The 22,143-nt window shown below is 37.5% G+C and overlaps 1 protein-coding gene across 4 annotated transcripts in view; it reads right to left on the minus strand.

The window, feature by feature from the left end:
* PCCA (propionyl-CoA carboxylase subunit alpha) overlaps positions 1-22,143 on the minus strand; it is a 303,202-nt gene that overhangs the window by 158,126 nt on the left and 122,933 nt on the right. For all 4 annotated transcript variants that reach the window (XR_012997326.1, XM_076361576.1, XM_076361600.1 and 1 more), the window contains 5 exons: positions 19,076-19,226; positions 8,594-8,737; positions 6,963-7,037; positions 1,657-1,725; positions 762-837 (listed from right to left, as the gene is read on the minus strand). Coding sequence is in view for 3 of the 4 variants with exons in the window: in XM_076361576.1 (XP_076217691.1) it covers positions 762-837; positions 1,657-1,725; positions 6,963-7,037; positions 8,594-8,737; positions 19,076-19,226 (515 nt within the window). In the remaining variant the exon portion in view is untranslated. The remainder of the gene's footprint in view (positions 1-761; positions 838-1,656; positions 1,726-6,962; positions 7,038-8,593; positions 8,738-19,075; positions 19,227-22,143) is intronic.

Here is a 22,143-nt window from a genome sequence, read left to right on the forward strand (position 1 = left end):
GGAGTAAAATGAAGATTTTTGCCACATTACAGTTCCTTTCTCTAATCATCCCCAGGAAAAGAAAGGACAAGAAATCCATTTTTTTTTCCCTCTACTATGACTTTTCCTTTCTATTTTCCATAAGACACAGAGGAAGATCTGAAGATTTCTCCTACACAAACCATGACTTCCCTCTCTAAAACTTAAAAGGAGTTAAAGTGGTCATGGTTGATTCACCCCTGCTGCTTGGAAAGGCTAGAAGAACAGCTACTTCTCCTAGGCAGTCAGTCAGCAAGAGCTGAAACACATTCTGATCATCAGCCTACATCTGTATTTGCCCAAACTTAAACAATTACCTTGAAAATAAGAAATATATATACACCCACAATCAAATACTGCATTGTGATATTACTTGACCATAATCAATGTATTAAACTGCTATAAAATAGCAACTACTTTAGATTTCTTACAGTGTAGTGGCCTTTTTCTTCCCCCACAACATAATAAATGAATTATATGTTACCATTTTGTGAAAACTCTTACAAGTTTAAGGAAATGATTTAAATATCTCATAATATTCAAGCAAAAACCATGGAGAAAAAAAATGAAGTCTCTTTAGATTTGATGTATCTTCTCAGCTTAATTAACACAAGCTTTTCCTGGTTTAATTTGCACTTAAGAAGCAGGAACTTTACTCAATTTGCTAATTACTACATTTTCAAGCTGTTTTCTTGAAATAGATGGCAGCCTATCACACTAGGAACCCAAATTTCTGTAGTTACCTCGAATTACGTAATTGTCCAAAGCCTCTTCCATTCTTTTCAGTGCTTCAACTCTATTAGAGCCATAGGTAATCAGCTAAAAAAAAAAAGTATTTAAGTTACCTAGAAATAAGATCATGTTTGTCTCTAGATTCTGAATAGCATTTAAAATGAAAATGGTTTGTAGAACTTCTGCAGTCACAAAAACTTTTCTCACACGTTACTATATCTGTGTTTCAGAGACTCTCTAAAACATCAAGAGAAAACTAAGATCTCTTAAGCCATTCAATGAAAGGTGGCCAATCACTTTTCCTTCATAAAACTTAAAACATCTAAACAAGCTCGCTCTTCTTCTTTAGGTGCACAGAAAATTAGAGCAGAGGTTCAATATCTAGCTGACTCTTCTGACTTCTAATGCCCAACCAACTCCTAAGATTAAAGTGTGAATTTTTTTGACAACTGAACTCTGACTATAATGTCGTATTTTCATTTTTACCAATATGTTCCTGATGAATAAGAACTAATATTATCAACCATTTCTTTCACTGCTTCTTTTTGGAAGCCAGCCTTATTGACATTTTCCTTCTGGCTAGGTTACATTAAAAAAGGTAGATTGGCAACGCCTAAGTTTGAAAGTAATGGCTTCTGTTTAAATCTGAATTCTTTTAATAATCAGAAACTGCAAGACAAATAATTACGGTGTCAAAAGATTAAAAAATTTTGTTCAGAAATGACACTAAATTTCTTCTACTCCACATCTTCCTTCACCTCTTTCATATTCCCTTGAGGCATGTCATGCCTAGCACCTTTAAAATACTGATTTACCAATTCTTTAATATACTCTCTCTCCTTTAAAAGATCTGTGTATAAAATGAGTGTTTCATACCTTTAGAATATTGAAAAATAATCAACTCACTTTTGAGATCATAGGATCATAATAAATGCTAATATCGCTTCCTTGTTGTATGCCACTGTCAACACGTACCTTCAAAAAATAAGAAGCAAAAATAATTATATATTGGAAAAAAAAATATTTCAACATGAGATCAAATCTACCTGGCAGGCTTAAAACACAACACCCATGAAGCTTATCACATACATTTTTTTCCCCTTGAAGAACTAGAATAATTATTTGTTTTCAGAGAAGCTGGAAGGGGGAAACGGGAGCTTTGTCCTCCACCAGGAAAAATACTTGCAAGTTATTCTCTCTTTTAAAAGAAAACGTGACTGCAATCTTCAGTTGATAGTCAAAATTCTCTTTTGTTCTCCTAGAATGCACAGTAAGTGCATTAAATTTGATCTAACAACTTTGGTTGCGTTACACACTCTAAATTTCAACTCTGAACGTATCTAATTCCAATTTAATCCCTGTAATAAAATACAGTTGTAATTATTCTTCTGACTGACACCTGGCACGAAGGATGCCCCTTACAATCACATCCTTTCTGCATCTATATGTAATCACGTCCCCCATGTTCCGCTACAGCCCTTCCGAGGGCTCCAGTAGGCATACAAGTAGGGAGCGTTCAGCAGAAACTTTGGAGCTCTGCTTATCAGCTCCATAGGAATACTGATCCTGTGGTTTTCATGTCTGTAACACTTTCCTTCTTTGCCTCACCCTCTCAACTGTAAAACATTTTTTTTCTGTTGCTGCTGTTCCCCTGAGGCTTTAATGTTTACACAGCTTTTTCCATGGCTTTGCTTTGTAAGGACACAGCCCCAATTAAAGCTCTGATTCTGCAATATTCACGGAAAAAAATAACACAAGTTCAAAAATTTCTTTTGAAGAGGCTGATTGCTGTTAACCAGCCAACAAGTTAGTTAGTATATTGCTGATTCTTGTTTTCATCTCTCAGTTTGATTTCATCACTGTAGCAATGGGGTTAGCCATATAAAACTTTTCAAATGAGCAATTTCTGGGGAATAAATATTTATTAAAATTGCTGCTTTTGAGTGTTGGAATCTGAAATATTTTTTAAAAACTAATCAAAATAACTCGAGAGTGATAAATGCATTCTGGGGATCATAAGGATGGAGGGCTCTAATCAAAGCTGTTGAAGCAGCAGGGCTCCGATATATGGCATTGTAAAGGGGGTGGGAAAGAGGGTCCTGGAATCTCACTTAAATCTTCACCTGTGGGAAGGAACCTTTGTAATAAACAGCAGCTCATCTGTCTGCAGCAAGGCAGAAAAAGGTCAACACAACGGCTGTTAGGCCTTTAATATTTTAATTTAGGCAATTATCAAGGGACCACATGTAGAACCTCTTGTCTACAGAATCCACATGAGGGCATGATGATGACTTTATTATCTAAATGACATAAAAAGATACCCTAGCAGGTGTACTGACTTTCTTCAGTAAGAAACACTGTCTGACCAGTTTTTATGACATTATGTTCTTTTTATTTAAAAAAAAGCATATACTTATTCATATATTTGTATTTATATATTTATACTTATATATTTATATAGGGTCTTTTATACATTATGTTTATGTGTATAGCATATTTATTCATATGTAAAGGCAGTAGCATTTCTGTAGCATTTTTATCACATCTTACTGAATGTGCTTTATCTATGCTTAACTAGGCCCCCCACTACCCATATCAGGATATGTTTAACATTAGCTACTGATGAGAAGGTACTTCAGACATGTCATGATTACAGAAGAAACATGCAGCGTATTTCCCAGCTCCCCTTCTTGTAACTGCTAAACCATCCTTCCCTCCAGGATGTCTGCCTATATATAGTCAATGCATACATTCTCACATTCAAATCAGAAAAAATTAATTTACCTACTCAGTTCAAGATAAATCCCTTGCCCATATATTTTGTAGCATACAATAAATACATATATAAGACATGAAGGTATGACATACATAATCCACACATACTTGAATTATACTGTGACTTTTGTCTCCAAAGTAGTACCTATAAAGTGATTACATACAAGTGTTCAGGGTGATTTACATATGCATACATGTGCATGTAAGCATTTATACATGTATTTTATATTTTGACAAAGAAAAAAAAATATGAAAGGTGCATAATTTGGACCCAGAGTAAGCAGGTTACTCAGACCTTGAAGTTAATGTAAGGCTTCTGAGGCTACTGACCACATGCTCCGCCTGCTCTGTGTTTCTGTTGATACACAACGTACATACATACCACTACACAATTTACACTTTTTCCTAAGTACAATATCCTGAAAAACAAAGAATTACCGTGAGAATTGAAAATTCTTTTAAAACTACAGCATAATTTCTTTAAAAAAAAAAAAACACACACAGAGTCTTCTGTAGAAGTTTAATTTTCGTAAAATACACTCAAGATGACTAAAAAAAATTACAGCAGAAAAGAAATACATTTACCATCTTCAAGTCACTCTGTGGTGCTTACATTTTCAGAGCCTGGTAACAGTAGGTGATTTTATAAACTATATGGTGTGACAGAACTTAATGAATATTGGATGAAAAAGAAACCCTAATTCAACAGATACAAGCTATAATGTGCTTAACTTGATAAATAATAGCAATACTTATTAGACCTCCAGCATTTACTTCTGCTTAACATATTTCCTTTCTTTTACTCAGTATTTAAAATACCAAAGGCTATGGTTCAAGATTCTACTGTACCCTACAGCTCGTTGGTATTACAGCCCCCAACACTTTTATTGCTGTTGTACTACCATTATGTGTTATTACACTAGGACAACAGTAAGCTGAAAGATTAAAAAAAAGCTTAAGAGGGGAAAAAAGAGCCACAATCTATGTCCCAGTCCTGCAATGAACTATTGGTGCATCAAATTCCACTTACCAACACATACAGGTTCTAGTATTTCTCAATTCTTTGCCATATCGGAGTCTGAGTTTTCTCTTTCTGATAAGAGTCACTAAAAAGACCAGACTGCCCATCATACTGGCAAAGAGCAATGCTGGAGCTCTTCAGGTATGGCAGTACGTTTGCTATGTTGTGCAAGAGCACTGAACATGAATGCTCACTATCATAACACGGGCTTTTGTGGTTACCTATCTTAAGCTTCATTATAAAAGATGAAAAATATTTGGTATTTACGAGTACCATGTTCTAAGAAAGTTACGGACTACATGACAAAAATAGCCATTATAGTCCTATCTATGGCTAAGAAAAAACCCTCACACAGCCACGAGCACCAGTTCCACCAGCTTGAGCAGCTGACGCACAGGCAGACAATCAGAGCTAACTTGAGACACAGAAGAAGTGAATTGAAAATGCATTTGGCAACACACTACTCAGAAGCCGACCTCACTGTGACACACTACAAGTCTCCGCTAATTTTTTTTTTTAAGCCAACTTGTTGACAATTCTAAAATCTAAAATGCAGAAAACAAACACTGCGGCACAATGGGCCTGTAACGCTGAACTTTTTTAGTCATATTAATTTTGTTTTTAGTGGCATGACATTCTCAGGAGAGAAATTAGTTTCACAGTGGCAGAAAATATGTATTAAGACATCAAACCATGAGTGCCTACATAAAAATAGCTGTTCTATTTTTAATATGACAATAGAAGTAAACAGAAAGAGAACAGCCTAGACACTCCGTATGAGCTCCTCAAACCATTGCTCCGAAGCCTCCAGCGTAATTAAAATTTCTTTCTTCAGTACCACGATGGACCACGTGAAGCGATCAGGCATCTCCCACCCTTCATTTTCAATTCACCTCTCCGCCTAAGCACAACTCCCAGCCCACCCCGTCTACCTGACAAGTGACAGCCCAATCTGATTAAATGCTTGCAAGGGAGGGGACTCATGGGCCTCCATGACAGGCCAAAAGTGATCACCATGGAGATACATAATTACAGCTGTCAACGCATCTACTGTCCTGCTGGCATGAATTTGATTGCTCCCAGCAATAATGATAGACAAAGCTTAGTGTGCACTCTCCTGCACCCAATCACTTTATCTATTCCGTGGTCCATTTAGCTGACATGCAACATTCACACAAGCAAGTAACAGCAGTAAGCAGAACATTTAAGGCATTTTAATTGTTTTTTCTTTGTATGGATGGCTCACAAGCGCAAATGTTATTACATAAAACTCCTGCTGCAGCATTAATTGAAGAAAGATTTGGTGGGACAAAGACTGTAGGGGGTATAGTTTGTCCATTATCACTTGTACTTTCAACAGGTCTCACGTTTGGAAAATTGCAAATTGCAAAAACTTGCAAGGGCAAAATGTTTGACATCCTGTTAGCTATTACAACATGGTGAAAACTTCTAACAACCACTGGAGTATTCATTATAAATTCTTATTAAATACACTCTTTGTTTCATTAAAAAAAAAGTTTAGATACATCCAATGATACCTTTTTCCCTCATCTCCTCTTTAAGATCACATAATGCCTTTTAGATCTTCACAATTTTTTTCCGCTTTCAGGCTTTGAACACAGCATGAAGCCTTAAAGACCAGAAAGGGTCAGGTCCCTTCAGAAAGTACATGGGCAAAAACAATTTAAGAAGCGAAATAAATCATATATCCAATAACGTCTCCACGTTTAAGATTCCTCCTGTAATCTTTCACTATTTTCCATGCAAGCAATCAGACTGAATAATTGTATTCACAGATGGTACAGCCTTGCATTCCACTAACTGACATAGCGTCATGTATATGTGCACTTATGACTTAGACTACCTTGATTTTACAGAAAGGCAGTGTCCTTGTTCTTTACATGTAGCAGAAAACACTGTTAAACAGCCGTTCCATGTAGTTAGACTGTATCCTGAAATGTGTAATAATTGCTGTAACAAATTTCCTCTTTAAAGTCTACAAAGCTAAACAGAAAGCACTGGCAGTTTCTCACCAGTGTCCCCAGTTCTCTGTGCTTAAAAAGCTGACTCAACGTTTCACTGTCCTTTCTAATCACCACGGTATTTTTACTAAAGCTGTGTTTGAAAAACTTAAACTGGAAGTTATAGACCGTAACAAAATATTTCAGCATATAATGGTTTCCTGCTATACCCAATTTGAACATTTTAAACCCAGTTTGGAACTGTACATTTTTAAGCAGTTTTTCAGGTTGCACAAATAAGTATTGCCATGTCCTGTCTGTCCGTCGTCATCCCCCCCCCTCCCCCGGCAAAAAGCTGGGAAAAAGGCCCGATTTACAAAGCTGCTGAGTACTTATAGTCTCTGCCTATAAAAGAAACACTCAGCACCTATGAAAACCAGAACCAAGTTACTTACACTTGGCACGTGCAATGGTTCCTGATACTGAGACAGTTTACCAATGGATGGCAGGCCAAAAGATTTGTAGGGGTCCTGAAATAAAATTCAACAAGAGAAAGCATTAAGCTTTTCCAGATGCGGAGAAGGTAACATTAAAAAGCTTGAAGTCTAACAGAAACCACTCTGCTGGAATAACTTCGTTTTCTTCCCCAGAATTACTTGTGTTGAAGTACATACATTTCTTCATCCACCTACCCCTGTGACTCCAAATAAAATACGGGAAGCATATAAATTCTCTTGCATCGCAGTCAAAAAGCAGGAAAGAAGTGCTCTGCACATAGCTACAGTACACCACCAAAACATACAAAGATGACATTTTCATTTGCTACATTGTGTTTTGGAAGAAGGATGGGAAAGTATTCAGAAGGGTGGAGTTGAGAAGAAAGCATAAGGAAAAAAATATCAGAGATAAAAAGGGCGGTTAGAAATTTAGTTATCTTAAGAAATCAATCTGACCTTTATTCTTTTGGAAATCTCCTACATAATGCAATACCAATATAAACTTAATAGGACAGCAAATAAATATATGGCCTACAGAATAACCAAACTCATGGCAAAGTAGTTGGATCCATTACTTACTTATAAATGTGAGGGAATCTAAGCTGAACAAAAAAAAAAAGCGCCCAAGCATCAGTTACTCCAGGGTGAAGCCTACTCATACTCAGAATAGCTTCCATGCCAATCACAGGGCAAATATTTATTCTTTTTCAAAATAGTTCATATAACTTGTAATCAGTAGAGCACGTAGAAGATTATGTGCATGTCACGAAGAGAAAGAAAAAAACAACAAAGGAAGACGCCCTGAGTCACAAAAGCCACAATAGTTAAGCGAGGGAAAGAAACATCTCAAGGTGCTGAACTATTTTTGAAAAGCACAGTTACCTAAAATGTTCCTCAAAGTGAAGGAAGCTAAGCATCTTTTTTTAACTAACAAATCTTGATTTTCATGTATCAAAAATTACAACAAAAAGACATTACCTTGAAATGTCCTAAACATGCTTGAAAATGGGTTTTATATTTTAGTAAACTTTTTTAAGATGAGATAGAGAGTCCTACCGTAATTATAAAGTTATTGTCTTGGAGCATACTTTGAAAGTTTGTCCTAGAAACTGTAGTTTCAGAAAATATATAACTTGCTTTTTCAGCAACCTATTAAAGTATTTTAGTACAACAACAAAAATTCTGTAAGCCATTGAATTTCAGCTGTCTTTTTAAGACAACAAGTTTCAAGTACACAAGTTAAGAAACCTGGAAACACTAGTTAACTGTAGCAAGTAACTCCAGCACCGCATCATTAAATGTGAACAGAACGTATAGCAAATGTCCTTAGAAATAAGCCTTAGTTATCTCTTTTACCACTTCCAATTTTGATTTGCAGAAAAAAGGTAGGTTGAAATACATACTGTATTTTGAATTAAAAAATAAAAATTCTACAATTCTACAAAAGCTCATTCACCATTTGTGTTACATACTCTAAATCGTGACTTTCATATGATATTCCTTGACTTCACCTTGGCATCTATCCACACCTGGGTATTATTACCCCAGAATTCAACCACCTACCCTCCTCCCCATTACCACTCATTTACCTCAGCATAAACTCGACATTCAACTGCCCAGCCGTTGATGGGAATATCAGCCTGTTTGTGCCTGAGAGGGTAACCCTTAGCAACACGGATCATTTCTTGGACTAAGTCCAGGCCGGTAATGCATTCTGTGACGGGATGTTCAACCTGCAAGGTCAAGAACTGTCAGTCAGTAGGCAACAAAAACAACCAACCAAAAAAAAAAACCAAAACCCACCACTCTCTGTAAGCAAACACAGATAAACAAGAAATTAGACCAGCCAAAGAACAGACAAAGAATATGTTCCCATCTTTGTCTTTTTCCCAAAAACATTTCTACTTGACAAACTCCAGCAACCACCTTCTTTGCAGGGAAACCCCCAAAATAGAATAATTAGCAGATTACAATAACTAGGAGCAGCATATAAAAGGAAAACTACACAGAACACCTAGGAGGGTTTGGGGTTTTGCAGGGTTTGGTTCCCCCCCCCCCCATGTATTTTACAAATTCAAATGCACCTAGTGATGATGAGTTAATTTTTCTTTGTTCAGAAGCTTTTCCCATTCGATTTTGTTTTGAAAAGACTCGCACTGTAGCCATAAATATATTTTAACTGAAAATCTCAAAGTAGCTGATAATCAACCCGTTCTGCTACACTTAACATGGCACATAAGGGAGCCGCTTACAATTTTCCATAGAACTAGCCTACCCTAAATCTCACCCATTCGCCTGCTTTCACTAACCTGTCCTGACAAGCAACCAGATTAGCGTAATCTTGCATCAGCGCAGTGTAGCAGAAATGAGCAGATGGATCCTTCAATTTTTTTCCCCCCCTCCAGACTTATCTGTTTAGTGCTTAGCATGCACAATAGCTGGGCTGGACCAGCAGAGTCACTCTGCGCTCTCAGCAAATTGCTGCTAACGGCTTTGGATGATGCTGCCATGGGAATACCCGTCGTTCACACTAACCCCGGCATGTGCGTACAAGCATGCACACATGTGCGCGCATATGCACATACACACTTCTTTCCTTGAAATGGGAATATAAATGGACATATTTATTAACTTTGAAAAACCTTTAACTAGACATAGTACAGTAAAAAAAGCACCCAAAGACAGGAGGGCGCACCATATAGATGAAGTAAAAGATAGGCACGCTAAAAGCATGTTCTTCACAGAGAGAGCTGTTAAGACTTTCCATATAGAAATTATGACAGAACTGCCATTTTTATTATAAAATGTTTGTGTTCCAAGGGCCAAAATACCTTAAGAAAATGCACTTCACAATGGTTTCTCTACCATGAGTTGTCATACTACATACATTTTGTGACACAGGAAAAGGTCAGCAACCAAACCACTTGTCTTTCTTCCTTCAACTACACTAGTATTAAGGAAAACATTTAGTCATTATAATAATCTTGTGGCTTATCAGAACAAGAAGATGCTTTGGTCTTTAAGAAAAAAGCTTTGTAAAAATAAACAGATGGCATCCATAATTAGCCCTGTGTGTGCTGTGAGTTTGTTTAGAGTTTCAACAACATTTTAAGACGTTTTGACATAATTTTAATGACAAATCATCACTGAAACAAGCACCTATTCTTTGAAGGATAAAAGTGACATTGAAATGGGAATCCGATTATACAGTTTAAGGATGTACCCTTGGGATTCAATTTTGATTCTACCTAACACATGATATTCTCCAGCATGTCAAGCTTAATAACAGTATTTGGAGAATCTTTGAAACATCTCAGTGTCTATCCTGCAGTGCTAAATTGAAACAATTCAATTTCTATTAAGACTTGAAGTTTCTATTAAAACTCCCTAAGTTTTAATAGAAAGTTACTTATCACACATTCATATTTGGACAACAGAACTTATTCTCTTATTTTGGAATTTAAGTTTTAAAAATTACCTTTGAGTTTAGAACACATTTGGAATTCTAAAGTTCCAGATAATTAAAATACAATATTTCTTTTTTTTTGTTCCCAAAGACATTTGCATTATTTAGTTATACTGTAATTTTTCTTGGATTGCAATTGGCATTCCAGATTCAATAGCTTCATTGTTGTTTTCTGCTTTATTGTTGATGATCAAAACAGGATGGAATGTTTCTGGAAAGAAAAATATTTTTGTTGTTTGGTTCTTACAACTCACAAACATTTATTTAATCCATTCTTCAATACAGATCTTTGACTTGGTCAATATTTTCTTCTGTTTCTTCAAAATACTCCCTTTGTGTCTGCACACAAAACAGCATTCAGAAAACACGACAAGGAAAATTTTTTTAGGTTTTTTGGGGGGATGGGGAGAAGTTGTTCTGCTTTCTTTTAGGACTGTGCTTCAACTAGTGCTGTTTAGGCATGATGTAGACCGTACCAATCATATCACTAATTTTGGGGTGCCAAATGTATTTTAAATGCATTTTAGTATACATTAAAACCATCAGATCACCAAAATGGTGTAGAAAAGAATTTTAACCTTGAAATCCTAGTTGACTTATTTGTAACTTTAACCTTTCAGTGAGGTGCACAGCTCAAACTGCACTTGCTTTAGCATTTGCAGTTTTCTTTCGGCAAGGGGAGGTGCAGGAAGGGGTCAGTATTTTTAGTATTATACAGAACATGCTTCAGCATACAGTACAAAAGGACATTAACAAAGCAGTAATGCCATATCCTGGTTGAGCAAGCACCCTGCAATGAGGTTCTGGAGGTGCAAGAATCCACTCAGAGAGATACATGCAGGATCTGAAATTAAAGCTCTAATCTTTTACAAAGCAAGGAAGGATGGGGGTAGAAGTGAAGAAATTAGACCCCTCTTGTCCCTCGCTCCCAAAAAAAGACGACACAGGCATCATCATTCCCTACTTATGAAAGCTCTAGAATAACTGTCACAGCTATTTGACTAAGGTAACTGTTGTGTCTATTTTTAAATCGCTATTAAAAGCTAGGCTTCAAACGTCTTCCTCTTTTACTTTTCAGCCTTCTACTTCAGGTGTCACTCTTATTTTGCCTGCCTGTTGTATTTTCTTCTATTAATTTTATGCTATACCTCTTCTCCATCAACAGCCCTAGCATCCATAAAATGGCAAGTAAAGTCAAGGTCTAAATTTTTTAAGAAATGAATGCAAGTATCTCACAAACGGAGCTGAATCACACTCAATTGATCAACTCTTCTAGCTTTGGGCCATACTCAGATTTTGTAGTCAGCTGATCCAAGATCTTGCCAGTGAAGCCCCAGTCAATAAGGTAAGAGCCAATGGTGGTATGGTTATACGATAGTGGGTAAATTCACACATTATCTCTGTCCTTAACACAAAAGGCAAAACCAGACATGTCTGCGGGAAACAATCTACAGATCATAACTATATCAAGGCAGCTGTACCTTGTTCACAACAGGACAAGCAGAAAAATTGATCAGCGATAACTCTCAATTAGTTAGCTGCTGAAAGTATCACCTTTACTACCAGTTCCTTTACTTACACCAAGTCTGGTCATAAACAATTTATAACAAATCACCATTTCAATGCACTTAAATACAATGCATACCTCCTTTAAAAAGTCTTACTCCCCACTTTCTGTGATACACACACACCTCTTTCTCTGAAAAATGCCACTTATGTTCCTGCTTTCAAGTCCACAAAGCCACAGCTGTTATGGCCAGCAACATTCATGCAGGGTAAAGGGAAAGTGCTTCCCCTTCATACTGATCTGCTCTTCAGACACCTCACAGCAGTCAGCTTCCCTGTCAGCATTACAAGTGTTTTTGCTTCCTTAACCTCTTTCAATTTATACAAGTGACACTGGTGGCAAAGCCTGTAAGAAAATAACAACTAAGACCCGGTATATAGATGGTGAAGCAGGTACAAAAGAGCTAGAGGAACCTGCCAACATCGCAGTCCAGTTAGCATCCATCCCAAAACAGTATGGAGAGGCTGCTAATTCTTGTCCTGTTCCGCGACTGCCAACGGTCTTAAAGCTTTACTATACTACGGTTCATCCACAGCTACAAAAACAGTCATGCAATTTTTATGAACAGTTGGAGCTAAAAGTTAAATTAGCGATGACTGCTCCCCTTACATTCAGGGGAATAATTTCAGGACACATTTTTCTCAAGACCATCAAGGTACGCAGATCTAATAGCAAACACTTCTGGATACTCCCACAGATTGCTCTCTTGCCCCTGTGTACATAAGGCATCAAATTATTCACACACCAGCTGGAGCATTCAAGCAGACCACAGAGGCCAAGAAAATCTAAATTTCAGTAAACTTAAAACTACAGCCTATGTCACCCCTACTACTGTAAGTCCCTAGTTGGTGTCATATACTCCTTTACATTCAGATAAATAATCTCAAAACTAACTTTCAACATACACCTCAGTTTCCAGGAAACATGATTCACCTGGAATCCCATGGGCTTTTCTGAGACAGCCAAATCTAGTATCAATTGACCCAAACCCATCAACTTACAGATGCTCCTCAGCCCCCTTTATTTCAGTAAGCCTGGTTTCTATTTCGAAGAACTGAACAGCAACAGAGATGCACACGTTCTGCTCTTCAGGCATGCCAGCTTCCCGACTACTATGAGCAGGAGCACTCTGGGGTCACATCTTCTTTCCGAAAAACAGTTCACAACAGCCATGTATATGGGGTTTGGGGGCACATAGTAAAAAACAGCATTTCTGAAAGGCTGCTGGAGAACAGACAATGTTTGGATTAACGTACAGAATGAACGGAAAGCACGCAGGAATACATAACAGACAATCTCCTATGTTGTCCTTTTCCATAGACATAGTACATAATATGAGTTGCTGCTTATTTTCTGATTTTTTAGTACGTGATCGAATAACGGAGTGCAACCAGAACTACAAAAATTACCATAAACTAAGATGCTCAGGTAGACTTCTTTTATTGTTTCCTACGTAAGATGTTGCAGAAATAAAAACTAATGCACAGACATTTGGTACCAACTAATTTTTTGAGTAACAGCATATAACAACTTTGAAAAATATTTAAATCTACTTCCTCATAGGAAGTTATCTTCCAACAATCACCGATTCAGTTTTGTCAATTTTTCTTTGCAAGGATTTGTTTCTTTATAGTACTGGACAGACATGGATAAGAAACCACTTACATAGCTTATGAATACTGAATCTGTCTTTTCTGCATTTCAAACAAACAGCACACACTGTGTATCAACAACTTATTTAGCTCACAATTTCAACATATTAAAGCCCCCTCAGAGTACGTCGTTCAAGGTGGCTCTGGTCACACTGCAGCCATTCTTGGGTTTTCTTTACATCAAATTCACCAAAGGAAAGAAACTAATGTACCCTTTGAAGGATGATCTTTTGTTTCTCTACTTATTAAAAATGGAGGGAAGCCTCCTTTTTCTCTACTTTTTTAATAGCATTCTATGATAGTTATGCGGTAGTGTTGTCTCCAAGATATCACTCCATGCCCTGGCAGCACTGTTAATGGCATCTTTCAGATTCAATGACTTACACAAACAATGTCATTCTCTTCTGTCAACAACAATTAGCAATGCTTTTCTGTAGTTCTTTTGGGAAGCCTGAAAAGCAGACAACCAGTAGCTACATAATGGAAGTTGCATTAGGAGGCAAGAATGTGGCAAAAATCTGGTTAACTGTTGTCGGCTGACCCTCTTGTGTGAAGAAGTGTTGTTTGGCAGCAAAATCACCTTTTCTTCGGTTCTAAAAATGGCCATGAACAGCTGGTATAAACTGTGTGCAGAATGGATTCTGGTGGGCTTAGGGGATTGGTAATGGGATAAGAGACCTTTCACCTTTAGGTCAGTAGTTCAAATTCAGCCCAGGTTAGCAGCAATTGAAAGTCTTTACCATCTGACACTGTTCGTTAGCCTATTTAAAATGACTGAAGCAAAGTGTCACAGTAAAACAAGATTCCAGTATTAAGAAATATGAAGAGTCTCAGCAAACAGCAGAAACAGTCGCTTGAGACTTTACTTTGAAACCCCGCGATCCAGACTTCGTAGAAATCTACTCCTCTAACTCCTGACAGCCCCTTTCACTGCTCCCATACTCCTGCCCACCTATCACAATTCACCCTCCAGGCAGTTACGCACACCAAGACAACACAACCACTTCTTGCTGTCCCATGGGTCTGATATGGATACCGAAGTCACCACCTCTCTGTGGTTTTAGCTGGCAATCCAGACTCAGCTCATCACTTTGCTATTTATATTTTGCTGCTACTGTTTATATAATGCAGCTGCAGTATTTTCCAGCACCTCTCTCCTTCGCTGAGCAAACGTGTAGCAGGTGCTGCCTAATGATGTGCAACAGAATACAGATACCATTAAGAGACTGTTAGAACCAGCAGTTTATAAGCAGTGGAGCTCCAGACAATCACTCAGTTGCCGACTGAAGTTAAACCACAACACACTAATAGGATTTCTACATACTTCTAGACATTTCCCAGCCATGCTTTTTATACTATCGTGAGTGGACAAACAGATGAAGAGGGAAGCAGAAAGAGACGTGTTGCATGTAAAAATTCTTCCTCTGTCTTTTACACCAGGCACGGCCAGTTTTGTACAAAGACAAAGCTCTGGAATATAACATTTTCCAGAGGTCAGTAAAATCCGATGAAAACACTGAAAGTGATGAACAAAAACCTTAACGCCGGGTAATGTTTTATGGGTGTATGAAGTTTATTTACATTCGCCTTATGCCTTAGAATCAAGTTACTTTAAAAGAACTTGAAAACATTTACATAAAATAAATACTCTCTCTACAATTAACTGTAAAATAAAAATATACAGATATGCCGTTTGCTTTCAATAAACCCTTACAAACATGTCGAAATTAACTTTTAATCCCTAAAAAGTTATGACAAAAATATTCAAACTGTCAGATGAGGAGAAAACACACTGCTATGCAAATTACCATATTTCTCAACTCCACTGTGCTGACCACAGTCTATACAAACGATCTTTTCAATCAGATTACTCTAAGCAAACTTGGTCACGTTTTGAGGAGGAAGGGAGTGCTCACTTGTTATTCAAATCACACAATGTGTGGGGGAGGCAGAAGGTTGGGAGCAGACCTGAGACATAGACATACAAGCTGTATTCAGGGTAAGTGCTCTCTTCACACTGCTCATCGCATTTTTCTCAGTTCTCCTCAAGCCAACGAGAGATGCTTCTCATTTCAAGGTACTACAAACTTCTAGAATATGTGATATTTTCCCTTTGCTGTCACCTATTGATTCACATGTAAGAAGCTTAGTCACACCACACACCCATATGTTAACAGATATTCTTTATTTACAGACTGTAGACTCTCTTCCTATAAAGTTGAAGAGGAACGTTTCTAATCTTCCAGTGAAAAGCAGAAGAGACTTTTCTGGTGAAAGCCAGCATTTCTGATGGTAGCATGATAAGGAGATTTTGACACAATTTGGAAGTTACAAAGGCTATCAATCTAAGGGATCAGAAACTTTCTACTTATTTCAAAGCTCTTGTTTGGCTATTTTGGACTATGACTGCCTTTGATTAGGCTGATGACAACTAGGTAACACAAAGCACACCGCAGCGTGAGCAGCTATAAAGAATCAGATATTCAACATCTGGTCTGCCTCAACAATTCTAACAGTGGTAAGCTGCCTGAAAACCAATCCAAAAGTGCCCCAAATGACAACATGCAGAAGTTCTCTTGTAGCTGCTAGGGCAACCATTTCTATATTTTCTTGTGAAAAGCAAGAATATGCTTTTTTTTTGCTATGCAAATTATCCAATCTCGTGTCTCATACTTATCAGCTAGCCTCTGAAGGATGGCAGAGCAGCAGATACAACAAAAAGTACATTGCCAACAGCAAAGAATAAATCATTCTAGCTGAATCACTTGGAGGGAGTGAAACATCTGTAACAGATTTGTGTAGCATACAAGAGACACAATGGAGCTGATTCACCAACTTTTTTCACTTTCCAACCTCATATTGTATTGCAGCAACACTTAAAACAAAAATTAAATAAAATATAAACTTCCTGTAAGGTGCTACTTATACTTTTTGGCAGAACTATATAGCAGAAAAGGTATATTCCCAAAGAGTTCCCCAAAAAGACAGCCAAATAATAATACAACTCTCAATTACTGCAAAATAATTTACAAAAAACACTGGCAGATATCTGACAGATACACCAAAGGGAGGGAGGGGAGAAATCAGCAGGCAGTGCAAAGTATCAGAGATGGTTTAGTTAGCTTTACGCAAGTATATTCTGAAGTCTGTATCTAAAGTAAAAAGGCTACAGTGATCTGATTTTAGAGATGGCTGAAACATTAAAACAGACACAGGAAATTGCATAATTTAGTAGATATGTCCTGATGATCCTGACAGGCAGCTGTGTCTGTAATGCACACTAACAAAGACCTTAGGAGCATCATTTATGGATCAGATATCCACCATTTAGGACAGTTCTTCCATCTGTGGAGTGTTCAGCAAAACCAGGGCAAGTGAGCCTGTTAGCCACTGTTCACAGTTAGGAGATGCAAAAGGAAAAGGCTGAAGCAATACAGGGACATCTAGAGATTCTCCTGGTTCTGAAGTTAAATCTGGACAAGCTTCATTAGAGTTTCTATGTTTGGCTCTTCATAGAAGGGAGCAAGAACGAGATGTTAGTTGCGTAACTGTTAGCTGAACAGAAAGTAAAGCTTGAGATCTGGGAGAAGTGACAGATCAATCGGGTAAGCCTGGGAAAGAACCAGAGAAAATTACTACTCTCCAGCGTCAAGCTGAAACACTAATTAGAGACAATACAGTCAGGATAGAGGAATTACAGAATATCTACACAAGTACTGTAATTTAAGATTAGTAAATTTCTTTAAGAGTTGGAAAGAATAAGTCTGCTATTATAGGGAATTGTCAAACTGCTTAGGTTATATTTCAAAAGGAGTGTCTAAAGTCCTTAAAGATGGAATTGTGAAAGCTTTCTTACTGCATATGAGGAGACCTCTACAATTAAGCAAGTTTGAGATTTGGGACTTCAAACACTTACCACTATGCATTGCAGGGGGAAGACACCACAACGCAGCAAAGATAACATCTTAAATCGCAAAAAGAATCAACTCCAAGGATGTTCCATTGCTTGCTCCATTTAGGAATTGATGGACAATAGTATACTACAGCAAGGAAATGGTTTTGAACTTCTGGTGGATTATGCTAAAAACCATAAACTAATTTTCTTCTAGGTAAACAAGAACATGGAGAGTCACTAAAAAGTGTTCTCTCAAAAACTACAAGATTGGGAAAAGTGTAAAGAATATGACCAAAGAGAGAAATTCTTCATGATATTTTGATGAACTATACATTGCCATTAACCAATCTAACTGAATCTAAGGTAGACCAGATTGTACCTAGCAAACTCCTAGCAAAAACATGTGAAATATAACTGTCATAACTAATTCCAAAAAGCACTGCTGCCCTGCAAGGCAAGGCAAATTTTACCAGCAGTCTTCCCCTGGTACAGGGAAAGGCTGCAACACCCCCATTCCCCCTTCGTACCCCAAATCCCCTCTCACTTCTTTAGCCAAAGCATAAATTTACCCAGCCGTTATACAAAGTCATGCACAGATGTCAGAATTACAAGGATCTCTTTATGCTCTATCACTGCCCACACGTACAAGCAGCAGGCAGGACACAGCCCTACGAAATGTGGCTAAAACAGAATAAGAAACTAATCACTCTATTGCTTGATTCCACATTTCAGTCTTTCTGGCATTATTTACAAAGTGAGAAAAGGAGGATAAAGATGATGGAATTTACTTGCTTAGAAGTTGAACTTTCTTCCCGTCTTTGAGAATGGTATCCAGACTTTAAGTTATGTGCCTGTTTTATTAGATGATGCATTATAACAGTCAAATAAGAGGTAGAGCGGGTTTTCCATAAAACAGTTTGTCCATTCATTTGCAGCGTACATTACAATATCTACTACTGACTACGTGTTGTTACAAAAACCCTACGCTATGTCAGCATGCTTTTTACACAGTTGCATTCCAGTCACAATTTCAATCATATGCAGATTGCTAGTGTTTTTATTGCTGATATACACATACAGTTTTAATCATCCTCCTAGAGAAATTCAGCAAGCGATCATCAAAGTATAAAAAATAAAAAAGAAACTTCAGGGACCAGTGGGGAAAAGCATCAGAGCACAGTGGCTAGCCACTTACTGTGAACTCACAGTGGCACTTAACAGTGACCCCTTGCAAGGTCTTTAGGTCAAGTGTAACAAAGAGCAAAAGCTCTGAATGCTTACTTGAGTGCTGTGCAAGGGCTCGCTGCTGCAAAGTCTTGTATACGCAGGCTTATTTAAGTGAGCAGATCTTTTAAGTTCAGTGGGAAGTGCTCACGTGTCAAGTTAGTTATGTGTAAGTCTTTGCAGGAGCAGACCCCTAAGTATGGAAGGAGGTTATGTTCTGTTTTTTTAAATAACACCTTTCTGAATCTGGAGAGCTGTTTTTCTTACCTGAAGTCTAGTATTCATTTCCAAGAAGTAGAAATTCTTACTGGAGTCCACAAGGAATTCTACTGTTCCAGCAGAGGAATATTTTACTGCTTTGGCAAGAGCTACTGCTTGTTCTCCCATTGCTCTTCGAGTTTCAGGGTCTAGAAAAGTGCTACAATACAGAAACAATGCCTTTCTTTAGTTAAAAAAATAATTATTAAATCATTTAATCTTCTGCTTAAATTACCACCAAAAGAGGACAGCATTATTTAAGTTATGAAAACATGTCAAGACTGTCAAATGTATGCCTTTACATCTATATTGCTCCTAAATAGATATACTGCATGCTTTGCAATTACTGCTAATGTACAGGAAATTCAGGATAAATAACGGTATTCTCTAAAATATAAAATAACAGAACACAACTTTTTTAGAACACTGAGATCTATAATAATGTAAGTTCAATGAAAATACATACAAATCCATTATATTTTAGAAAGCATACCTATTTGCAAAAAAACCCGTAACTAAAAAAATCCATCCAATGGAAATATTAATACCAAAATACAAGACAGGAGGTCTAAGGGGAAGTTGTTTTCTGACTCTTAATTAAAACAGCGTGGCCACTTCATTGATACTCTATGCAATAAAGAAGTTTTGGAAATTAATGAAGTATTTATTTGGGCCTCTTATGTGAGTAAGATTGCAATGAAGAAGAGTTGGGCATTCATAGTATTTAACTAAAACACCGTCAACAATATCATGACTTAAACCTTTATATCCTGTATCTCCTCCCTCAGCTTTACTTGTAAGCTGAAGACTAATTATCAGTGTTTGTTAATTGCAATTCATTCGTTTCCACAAATCCTGGACACACTCAAGGGCACCCAAAGAGCAGCTCAGCTACCACCTTGGGAGCCACTGTGAACACTGCCCAAATACCAACCCTTCTCATTTTAAGAGAGCAACATGCCACTTCCACTGGTCCAGTGAATTGAAAGACTCGGGAAGGTATGTATTCTGCTTGTTACTCTCCTCTGTACTGCAAATTCAGATTTAGATTAACCTATGCAAATTGTTAATTTAGAGCTAGAGAAATTTCTGTGGCTTTCCATCAAAGCTGTGAAACTGGTTGCCCCTCACCCTGATACACTGACCTTCAATGAAAGACAACATGTGGCTGTTCATCTTATATGAGCTTATAAATATGCTTATTATATTTCTGTGGTGACTTAGATTAGGCACATAACTCTGCTATCATTTTAAAAGTACTTTAAGGGAATAGGAAGTCATTTCTACCTTACCTCTAAGTTACTGTTTAAAATTAAAATACCAAATGTTATGTGTTTCTTGAGGTGTCCTCAACAGTGAGTCCTAATTCTGCAAAGGAGCAATCAGGAGCCTCCACATATCTGAAGTGGCCCCATCAAAGTCAGTGAAGCTCCATCTGGGGCCCAGGACTGCACTCAGACAGAAGCCAGTGTTGGGTTAGGACTTATCTTTCAGTACTTAGTATGGGGTTTTTCACTGAGACCTGAACTCACGGAAGAGCTAGAGACTTCTGCCACAACAAGCCATATTTGACACGACACAAAAAAGTGAGGATATACCTAAGCAAACTGGGAGGCAATGGAATACTTGTCATTACAGGAAAAGTGCTACTTAGCACCTCCGTCCTTCCAGTGCCCACGTGGGCAGATTCTGAAGGACAGTAGGGCAGGCATTTTCAGACTTTAGGAAAAAAATTCTTTCACGGCAAACAACGGGATCAACAGGAAAAGGAAGTCAAGTCTGATCCCAAGAAAGCTGTCAGATCCCACACCAGATCAAAGGAAAAAACAGAAGATGTGCAAAACTGTGTCTTACCTATCAAAAAACAGGCACTGGTAATGTAAAAAAGTTTCATAATATTTCTTATTTTGATTCAATAAGAGGATAATACGTTAACAAAAAATCAACAACCTATAATTCAATTTGGGGTTTCTGCAGGGTTTTGATCATGAAAGCTCAATGAGTGGCTTACGAAGAACAGAACCTTTTCAATATTGGCTTCATACTCTATTTCTAGAATAACCATTATTACTTCTCATATGGATGAAAGACAGTTACTCCCCTTTATTCCAGTGGTGTCCTCCCTATGTTTGTTAAATGTAGGTCTGAGATCTCTCTGTTCACCTCCTGCTGTAGCCAAAGAATGGAACAGAGGTGTCACACTGCTAAAAATTGATCTCTGCCACATGGTTAAGCTTTATGCTCTAAAATGACTCGATCATCCCTGCAATCAGCTAGGTTAATTAAGCAAAGTTTTCCTATTCCCCTCTGCTGCTTTACCTTTCGTATACATTGTTGCTCCCTTCTTTAACAATGCACCTTTTACAACTGAAAGAACTCTTCTCCAATCTAATTAGGCATCACTTGAAAACACAGCATTTTAAACCTGACTTCAAACCTTTTTCTCACACATATACCTGTTATTCTTTCAACCAAATAGCTCCTATGGCAGCATGAAGGCTGCAAAATAAAAAGGATTCGCAAGATAAGAGCACCAAAAAGAAAAAATCAGACCTGACGTTTCACTCATAAGGCCTTATTCAAACTATTGTAAAGTTGATCAAAGACAATACAATTGGTTTGTTCCATTGTTTCTACATCCAGAGAGATGACCACATGGGCAAGATGTTACCTCTCTTCTAGTTCATCAGATAATGTTTCCCAAAATACCTCCATCATCTTCACTCACAGATAAGGTTGAGATTTTGAAAAGTACAGACCATTACACTGTCAGTGGAAACTTACTGCTCAGCTCAGACAAAAAAAAAAAATTTCATCAATAACACTTACCCTTCCTCTGAAGATACCACTACACTGGGAGAGAATAGTACCTTCATTTTCTAAATGTCAAGGTCAGCTTACCTACTCTTAAGAAATAGTTAGCCATACTGTTTGTTTAAAAAAATTACTTACCTACAGAAATCATTCTCCTTTGAGATTATCTATTACGTACTACCACACTGTGGGTATAAATATGCTAAAGTATTTGAGAACACAGTTTTGCCCCCACATCTAAACTGTGCCCACCAGTGAATCAT

This window comes from Aptenodytes patagonicus, chromosome 1, assembly GCF_965638725.1.
Source record: "Aptenodytes patagonicus chromosome 1, bAptPat1.pri.cur, whole genome shotgun sequence".
Taxonomy (NCBI): Eukaryota; Metazoa; Chordata; class Aves; order Sphenisciformes; family Spheniscidae; genus Aptenodytes; species Aptenodytes patagonicus.